The sequence below is a fragment of the Lygodium microphyllum genome, chromosome 22 (genome assembly GCF_053477565.2).
Source record: "Lygodium microphyllum isolate KBCC chromosome 22, Lygodium_microphyllum_v1.1.10, whole genome shotgun sequence".
NCBI lineage: Eukaryota > Viridiplantae > Streptophyta > Polypodiopsida > Schizaeales > Lygodiaceae > Lygodium > Lygodium microphyllum.
Window position 1 is genome coordinate 9203922 of NC_141156.1, and position 9810 is coordinate 9213731.

The window sequence follows — 9810 nt, forward strand, 5'->3', positions numbered from 1 at the left end:
TTCAAGAATGCATTGAAAATCCTCATATTTTTTTATTCTCTTTAGATACAACCTACCATGTAATCGCTCACTTTGTACACCCTCCTTTGAATGATACCCTTTATATAGAGATAACATGCTAAGAGAGAGTGCTAAAATGGTGTGGTGTTGAACCCACATGCAACATTACATGCTTGACAAGATGTAGTATGAATGGGTTGTCCTAAAACTCGAAGGTCTTAATGACATGGAATGTGGAGAAGCAAAACTAGGGGATGGGCAATGTATGAAGGCAAGGAATACACGAGAAAATGAAGGAGACTGAGTCGAGAAGGCGACACTCTTTGTTTGTCTTGTGGCTTGGTGGTTGGTAGCGTCTTTCCTCGATCGAGCCTCCATCCGACGAGGTCTATTAACATGTCGTTATTTATATAAAGAGAACCCTCTTCCATTTTCAAGATTCTACGACGACGTCGTCGTCGTCGTCGTCGTCTTCTTCTTCTTCTTCTTCTTCTTCTTCTCCTCCTCCATCATCCGGTTCTCCCGGGTATAACCCATGTTTCCAAATATGGTAGGTGGCGCCCGTGGCCTCACTGTAGTGGCAGTGAAGGAGGTGGCCAACGCAGTCCCCAAAGAGGAATGGACCGAGGACCGCCTCCTCCCGGGAGACATCATCGACAAGATCGCCTCCCTGGACGGGCAGCTGGAGGTCTCCTCCCCCTTTGCCGGTGGGAAGGCCGGGCTGGAGACCGAGCTACGGCAGATGTTTAGGGCCAGCAGCGAGCTTCTGTCCGTGTGGGTGAAGCGAGGAACCTACTCGCACACTCCTCTGGAGCTCAAGGCCTGCGTCGTACCGGAAGAGCCGGTCATCCCCAAGAAGCATTACACCATCCGGTACTACAACGACTTCCGACATGTCGTGCAGCTCGTGGACGCCCACGAGGACGATTGCGTGAGATTGCAAGGTTGTCTCAATATCAACGCAGCCATTGTTTCTTCACTAAGCATTGATCATGGTGACAAGCTTCTAAGGCCTTAAGCACTATTTTCACTAAGCCACATCTAATATAGGCTTCCATGGAGCCCTTTCCTCTAGGGGGTATTTTCACCTAGGCTCCTAGAGAGACATTATTTTCATTGTTATTCAAGACTTGATCCTATTCTAGAATATGGGGGGAGCATCATAGAAGGGCGTAGGCTAATTAGTCTTTGGGAATATATGATAGCATGGTCGCAAAGTCTTTGGAAGCATTACCTTTTAGACTATCTATCTAAAAGTGATGCTTAATCATGCTTTCCTAAAGAAACTTAGGTGTTTATATTTTGAATTGTTAGAAATAAAGGGGGGTTTAGGGTGCTAATGTGAAGTTCAAGAATTAAGCTAGAAGCTAGAAGAGTTTTGAACGAACACATTGATTGAATTTGAAAATCAAGGGTGATGTGACGCCTAAGCTTGACAACTATATGTAGTTTGAGGCCAACCACCATCAACAATCATGTGGAATTTTTAAATCTAGGAGAATAACAATTTTAGTTATAGTATAGAAGCATGTGGAGTTGATTATCAAGTTTGAAGGGCCTCAACACCCACCAATACAAAAAAACAAATGATTTATATCTCAATACACAAGCTTGAGGGATTCACTCATAGTTGTCATCTAGTATCCTATGAAAGTGAGGAGATGTTTTGAACAAGGTTTATAAGCACATGTACGTGTAGCAAGGTACTTTCATATCTATTCCTCACAAGAGTAATAATAGTTACAAGGGAATAGCTATATCCTAGGGGGTGCACCTTACAGAACATGTAAGATACCATGTGAGTTCAAAAGAAAGGGCATCTTATCTAGTAAAATTTATAAGATAATTATATTTACCAAAAGGATTTTTAAATTACAATCTTTAAAAAAATCTGTAAGTTTAGTAAAGTAAAAGGGGTCATTCATGTATGGCCTTATAGCATGTAAAGAAAGGGCATTTTTTAATACCCTTTGGACGTGCGTTATATAGATGATTTCTTATAGGTGCACCCTTGGAGAGCTATATAATTCTACCATCAAGTAATATGATGTGGCATTTTTTAGAAATGATTATCTTTATGTTCATACTAACAGTTTACATCTTATAAATGACTTATAGAATCAACTCGAAAGGTTCTGCAAAGTCGATGGAAAAGTGGCTTGCAACAACACAATAACCTCTTGTCATATCCTTGGGCCCAAAAGATACAAAATTTTCTTCTTGTGGATGGCTCCCCCATGGTCTTCTCGATTCTTTTCATGCCTTTCCAACCTTCTCTTGATCGCTTAGGGTGCAAAGATATTGAGGACACAATAGCTAGGGCCATGGCTTGGTTCTCCTCAGCTCAAATGGCAGGTGTTCCTTTAATCTTTGTCAACATCCAAACAGAGCTTGTCTTCAAGGAGGTACTACTTGATTCCACATGTCGTATTTTCATAGAATCATTATTGTAGTTACTTTATCACCACTTCACTAATGTATTCCTGCACAAAGATAGATAGAGATACATGCTACTACAAGCTGAAACCACCCTATGTCCACTTGGATTGATTGTTCGAGAGGATATACCTAGCCTTCTAACCATTTTATACAATCATGCACTTGCAAAAAAGCACACAGAGAAAAGAAAGAACACATACAAAGACATGTGCACATTTCTTGACGTGCAAAAAAGCACACAGAGAAAAGAAAGAACACATACAAAGACATGTGCACATTTCTTGACATGTATACCCTAAAACATAGTTAGACATTCATATACACAAGGATGTGCTAGAACACACATGCATGGGCTTAGGCATGGGCTTAGGCACACACTCATGCATACATAAATGTTACTTATCATCTATATCAAAGTTCACCATATATTGTGTTATCTTTTGTCATTGCCATATCGCAACATTAGAAAATTAACTAAGGCCTTATGTATTAGCAACCATAGGACCATAATCAATTTTAAAGGCTTGTTTGCTTCTGCAAGTATGCATGCAAGCATGTATTTGTTGTCGAGGCAAGCGTATGCATACATGGATATTATGGGTGACTAATTAAATATCTGATGTTTTAGCTTGGATTTCTAGGCATTAGTCTTTATGGTATTGGCACATTACATATTGGTCATCCTAAAGGTGATGGTTTAACTATTAATACTTGGGCTCATAATGTTGAATTTTTTAATTCAATTCCTACTAGGTGCATCACTTGGGTGGATATAACCTATGTTCACATGGTAGTGTATCAAATTCTTTTAGCTTCTATACAATGCATGAAAATGCAACACATAGATGACTTTATGAATTTTCATAGGTATATAATTTTCATGGGAATGCAATGTCTATATACACACAAAACGTGCTTATACATGTGCATAGTGGATTGCTCATGTGATCTTAATTACAATCTCTCTTGAGTCCCAAATAATAGAAGAAGACAAGTTGCACTCTTATCTTACTTTGTGCTCCAAGTCCATGTCTCTTAGATTATGAAAACAAGTTTTCACTATAATTGCACCAAGCTTAACTCATAAAATGTTATATATTTTGTTGCAAACATTAACTCTTTTATGTTGTGCTAATAATAGTATGGCATGCATGCTTTTGAACAGAGTTCCAAAGAGAGCAATGCATTTTTTGATCCCAATGGAAAAGATACTATTCAACAATGCACTAGCTATGGTAGGTTCAACATAAATTGTGCGGAGAACTCTATGATAGATGTGGCTAGAGGAGTTAGGTTGTGGTATGTTCCAGCAGCCACTGAGGTGGAAATCAATCTCATGCTTGCCCCTGGAGAGGGAAAGTTTGGCCTCTCTTTAGCTAGCAATGAGGAGGTAAGAACACTTGTCAACCATGCATCTTGGGTTCATAAGATAGGTACCTAGTATTATAAAAACATCTTGGAAGTATGAAATGAATGTTCACAAGCATGAAATTCATTGTGGATCTAAAAGCTAAAATTGTAGTAATGGGAGAGGTTGGGAATTGGTCACTCAAAACACATAAAAGGTAGCATGTGAAATTCAACATAACGAAGCTCTTACAGTCAATAACATGAGCTTGATCTATTCTAAAGGAACTCAAATTGTACATAGTTAGGGTCATTGAAAGAAGATCATTTCATTCATAAGTGATGATTTTATATGACATAGAAGGCTCTAAAAAGGTTTCTTAGATTGAAAAATAAGTTTTGAACACATTCCATACATGAGTTAAGGTAAGGTAAAATTCTCACCCTCTTTACCATAGTTTGTAGAAAAAGCTATTTTCAACACTTAATGTTCAAGCATAGAAAAATGACAATTATGTTTGCTTTCAATTTACATTGGTGGGTTACTTGTTGGTGAATAAAGTTGAAAGTGCAACATTAAAACATCAAGAAAAATGAATTGTAATGTTTTGTGTAGGGATTTTGTTATGTCGCATCAGTGGAAGATAGCAGCACAGCTGATAGAGCAGGGGTTAAAGAGCTACTTGAGGTGGCAAAGAAAGCAAGGAAGTTGTTGGTTGTATCAAGAGTTGAAGATGAAAAAGTAGTGCCTTGGCTAGTGTCATGTTATGGTTCCATACATTGCTTTGGAGCAACAACTATTCGTGAGCAACTATCTACTTTGCGTGAATCAAAGAAGTAAGTTTCCAACTTTGTCCCTTCGAACTACTTTTCACATCAATATTTAGATTTCCAATAATGAACCTTTTCTAAGAATGGCTCAAATATAGAACGCCATAATCTTATTGTTGCCATTGGAATTATGATGTTTTAACAAGTAGAGGATCAATAATGATGTGCATGCTTTACTTAATTAAGTCAACACTAAAAGCCTAGTACTTCCACCTTTTGAAACTAAAAGCCTACTATGTCTACATTTTAAAAATTATAAAAATTGAATGTGTGAATATTTAATTTTCCTTAAAGTAGTAACCTATGAGCTAGTGCTCTGAATACCTAGTTATAGTGGTGAACTTTAAGATGTCTTTGCCATGATTCATATTTGATTATGTACATCCAAATATTATTGTCATACACAAACACAAAACTAATAATAAGTTGAATGGCACACCCTATCATGGTAGCCATGTAGAATGAGGAAACTAAAGAAGGGCTTGAAAGCCTCCATTATGTATAGGCAAGGAGGCACATTGCATCAATAACCATGGGTCTACCAAAGCTAGTTTAAAACATGTGGGGCCCCAAAATCCCGATCCATCTATTCCTTACACATTTCATTAACATATTTTTATAATTGTCTTGGCACATTCAATTATCCATCAACCACGCTAATATGGCATAATCATAGTAAAGAGTGGGTTCATCTAAGAAAGAACAATTCTCCAAAAATGCTTGTTAAGCTTCTTATCTCAACAATTGACTATCTTGATTGGATATCCATTCAATTTCTAAAATAGATATTAAAAGGTTTGTGCTTGTTGGAGCATGTTCTACTAACACTTCTTATAAATTGAGCCAATCAAATCAATTATGGATACCATATCACCCTAACTTTAAAATTTAGTTGTATTTAGTTTTAATAACTTTATTATATACAATTGGAAAGCTTAATAGATTATAGCCTATGGTTTGCCCTCTACAAAGAACTAGGGTCCTTTAATACTAGAGCTTGTCCCAACTGAGTTCACACTATTTTATGATTTTCATTCCTTCATAATACCTTCATAGGATAGACTTGCCATGTTTTTAGTAGAGTTTCTAGAATACATGTAAGGAGTGCACAATTACCAATAAGCTCTCACTAATTCACCAGAGTTTCTATAATACATGTAATGAGTGCACAATTACCTCATGTTGTCTACTTCAGTTTCCTCAAACCAATTGTATTTGTTATTCACATTCCCTCAAGATAATGAAGCATTTCTCTTATTGTATAATGTTGGATAAATTTGTATCTAGAATCCCTCCATGTAGATGCATAGCTCCTGTATTGTACTTTATGTTCCTTGAACCACTTTGTTCTTTACAAAAATCTAGTGCACAATTACCTCATATTGTCTACTTCGTGTTCCTCTAACCCATCTAAACTTGTATCTAGATTCCTTCCATATAGATGCATATATTCTATATTGTACTTTATGTTCCTTGAACCACTTTGTTCTTTACAAAAATCCATTGTAGCAACAAAAATGTCGTGATGATGAAATGTGTTGTATATATGTAATTGGTATGGCAATTGACAATGAATGTATTGCATTAAATTATTCCTATGTTTTGAGTGATTCATCAATGACCACACAATTTAAAAATTCATGTATGTGTTATGTTCTTACTTTCCATATTCTAACAACTTCTAGGATAATGCACCATAGCCATAAGAGACTTGATCCAAAATAATCTCTTTACAACTTCAAAGTAAATTTTCTTATTAAGGAAAATGTCCCTCACCAAAATCCTTGCAAGACCATCGGAAATTCACATACATTCAATTATGTAGAAATGACATATCTAACATTGATTTGCAACTTAATGGGAGGTTCTACCTTTAGAAAGAATCTTGTGTATCAAAGCTTCATAGGATCATACTGATTTCACAAGTTTAGTCACTTTCCAATTGTTTAAAATTTATTTACAAATGTTTAATGTGGAAGTGAATGGGTGGAATATTGTCCGAATTCTTTGCTTTGAGAAAACAAGCATCTTCTAGCACTCATGAGAAAAGAGCATGTTTACTATGCATGCTTGTCTAGCTAGTTCAACCAAGATACATCCCATAAGTCCAAGTGGGTCATAATCCCAATTTTACCTAATGTAGGTCTGCAATCATAAGATTAGGGGAATTTAACCAAGAAGGTCAACATAAGCATTTCAATTTTGATTAAAGAGTCTCCATTCCATTGTATTTCTAGAGCTATTGTCCTTTGCTTTAGACTATGGCCCTATGGTCCATAGAGTACAACTCTTTGTTCCATTCTTGTATGGAGCTATGAGAAGACATAAAGCACATTTTAAAAGATTGAATAATATTGCTATTTACAATTGATGATTCAAATGATGAAAAATGCCATATCCAATGATGCACTCAAATAAGGTTGAATGGTGATTTGGAGTGATAAAGGATCACAATGTGTGTGTGTGTGTGTGTGTGTGTGTGTGTGTGTGTGTGTGTGTGTGTGTGTGTGTGTGTGTGTGTGTGTGTGTGTGTGTGTGTGTGTGTGTGTGTGTGTGTGTGTGTGTGTGTGTGTGTGTGTGTGTGTGTGTGTGTGTGTGTGTGTGTGTGTGTGTGTGTGTGTGTGTGTGTGTGTGTGTGTGTGTGTGTGTGTGTGTGTGTGTGTGTGTGTGTGTGTGTGTGTGTGTGTGTGTGTGTGTGTGTGTGTGTGTGTGTGTGTGTGTGTGTGTGTGTGTGTGTGTGTGTGTGTGTGTGTGTGTGTGTGTGTGTGTGTGTGTGTGTGTGTGTGTGTGTGTGTGTGTGTGTGTGTGTGTGTGTGTGTGTGTGTGTGTGTGTGTGTGTGTGTGTGTGTGTGTGTGTGTGTGTGTGTGTGTGTGTGTGTGTGTGTGTGTGTGTGTGTGTGTGTGTGTGTGTGTGTGTGTGTGTGTGTGTGTGTGTGTGTGTGTGTGTGTGTGTGTGTGTGTGTGTTCAAGAACTAAGATCACCCTTCAATGATGATTCATACCTACATACACTGAAGCTTGCTAGTATAGTGGCATGTGGTGGTGTACCTAGGCCTACCAAGTCCACCATAATGTTTATAACCTACTACTTATACATAGCAAAATTAAATATGTAAATGACTACTCCTAAAGTATTGGCTATCGTGTTTTTCACATGAACTCTCTGAGGCTGGTGTATTTGATCCTAATGAGGCCTCAAGTTCTATCAAGAGAGGCTTTATAAGGTCCCTATATAACTCTTGTAACATAATTCCGAGATGCATTTGAAATTTACTTTCATACTTTTGTTTACTTTTTTCCACCTGATCTAGCAATCATATATAGGACACCTCTAAGGAGAGAGAAGCAAGAAGAGGCAAGAAGAAAGTATGTTGGACACTATTCTCTTTAGATAAACTTTTTCTCAGTTTGCTATCATTTCAACTCACATGTAGTTGTTGATGGAAAAAATATTGAATTCATAAAGCATAAAAAACACTATTGTTATATTCATTCATCTCCTCAACCACGACATACTCTTATCTTTTTCCACCTTTGTATAGAGAAACCCAATTTTTTTCTACAAACAATAGAATAATAAAAAATTCATTAAATCAAGATGTTGTTTAGGAAACATGAATTTATAAGTAAACAAGTTTTCCACCAATTCTTGCTTTGAGGAAAATAATAAAAATTATGGATGATATTGCTTAACAAAAATGACATTTTAGTATTTTCGTATCTATTGGATTTCCAAGATACTACTTTGAATTTTATTGTACCTTTAAAAATATGAGATATGTTTTTAAGTGTTTTGGCTATAAGACTAACATCTCATATAGATTTTGAACATTAAAAGAGGTCACTTTGGGACCTTGCATTTATTTATATCAATTGAAAAAAACATTTTTTGTGAGAATAAGGGAGTAATCTAGAACTCACCATAGGTTTTTTCCCCAAACTTTTAAGTACACTAATCAAGTATCAATGCTAACATCTTTTATCAAACATAAAGGTAGAAATGCTTACCTCAAAATATTCAAAAATTTTATTTCTTAACAAGTATATCCAATAAGCGTTCAAAAGTACTCTCCTTCCCATTTTCTTGCTCTTCTTAGGTTCCATTAAAAAAAATCAATGCATGTGCAGCTAAGTTGTGAAAGCTCAAATCTACTACAAAACCAACACTTATGTTTCTATTGTGAAGAAACTATATTTAGAAATGATCACATGATACACACTAGGAATCACTAAATTGGATATGTGGTCTTGGTACTTGAGGTATCTCTATCTTCATATGTGTATATCAATACAAGAATGTTTGTATTTGTGTATGTATATACCCTAGTAACAATAAGAAGGCATAGTGGTATGTATATAGTAATTTCTTTATTCTCTATTTTCTTGTAAATTTTAGTGTAAGGGATAAAGTAATTTTCCCCCTCTTAATATGTCAATATTTCTTAAAGCATTCATAGTATATGTACTCCACTATTTTGGTTTTTGCTCTATCAATTTTGGAGCAACGTAATAACTTGTTTTGCTCTTTGATTCCATAGATGTGCACATATTCACCTTATGGTGTGGGACATTGTGGAGGATGGGATGCCTACAAAAGTTTCCAAAAGCATGGTGCAAGAGATGAATAATTTTTGTGAAACCAAACTTGACATTGAAAATGGTCAGCTACCTATGGTTGCCCCTACGCTTGCACAGCCTCAATCTAATCCTTTCATCAAAAAACGAAGTGTATCTTGGTGTGACGATTTTGGTGGAAAACTTGTCATTAATAACTAGATATTGCCATGAGTTTTAACAAAACATGAGAGTCTGTGATTTTTTATATCTTACTTAACAAATATGATTTTTTATATCTTACTTAACAAAGTTGTGGCTTGATTCCTCTTCATGTAATCCATATGCATATGAAGGTTTTAGAAGGCTTTGGGGATGCACATTGTATGTCATTTCATTTTGAACATTTTACAAAATTTCAAATGCTTCCCTTCTAGTTTTGGATCACACTTACTTTTTAGTTATTATTTTTCAATTTTCATTAAAATCATGACATCTAGTTAAGTTTCTTGGGCTTAAGAATGCATTTAGGCCTTAGGGCATGCGATGCCTATGTGCATCCATGTATTGTGGTGTTTAATTTCTATAGATGTAACCTATCACATGAATTAGTCAAATAAACACTATAATTTTTGTGAC

General features: G+C 36.1%; 1 protein-coding gene across 2 annotated transcripts; it reads left to right on the top strand.

The window, feature by feature from the left end:
• Positions 1–485: 485 nt before the first annotated feature.
• On the top strand, positions 486–9395 carry LOC148016880 (uncharacterized). Of its 2 annotated transcripts, XM_087663128.1 has the most exons (5): positions 486–944; positions 2119–2405; positions 3605–3829; positions 4403–4623; positions 9156–9395. In XM_087663128.1, the coding sequence occupies exons 1-5, from the start codon at positions 536–538 to the stop codon at positions 9391–9393; spliced, it is 1380 nt and encodes a 459-aa protein (XP_087519254.1). In that variant the 5' UTR covers positions 486–535; the 3' UTR covers positions 9394–9395. The 2 variants fall into 2 exon arrangements, with proteins under 2 accessions (XP_087519254.1, XP_087519255.1); XM_087663129.1 differs by lacking the exon at positions 3605–3829.
• Positions 9396–9810: the final 415 nt, after the last annotated feature.

Coding starts and splice junctions, on each gene's coding strand:
- LOC148016880 (XM_087663128.1), top strand. CDS start 536: ATGTTTCCAAATATGGTAGGTGGCGCCCGTGGCCTCACTGTAGTGGCA. Junction 2,406..3,604: donor CAGAGCTTGTCTTCAAGGAG/GTACTACTTGAT, acceptor GCTTTTGAACAG/AGTTCCAAAGAGAGCAATGC. Junction 3,830..4,402: donor CTTTAGCTAGCAATGAGGAG/GTAAGAACACTT, acceptor TGTTTTGTGTAG/GGATTTTGTTATGTCGCATC.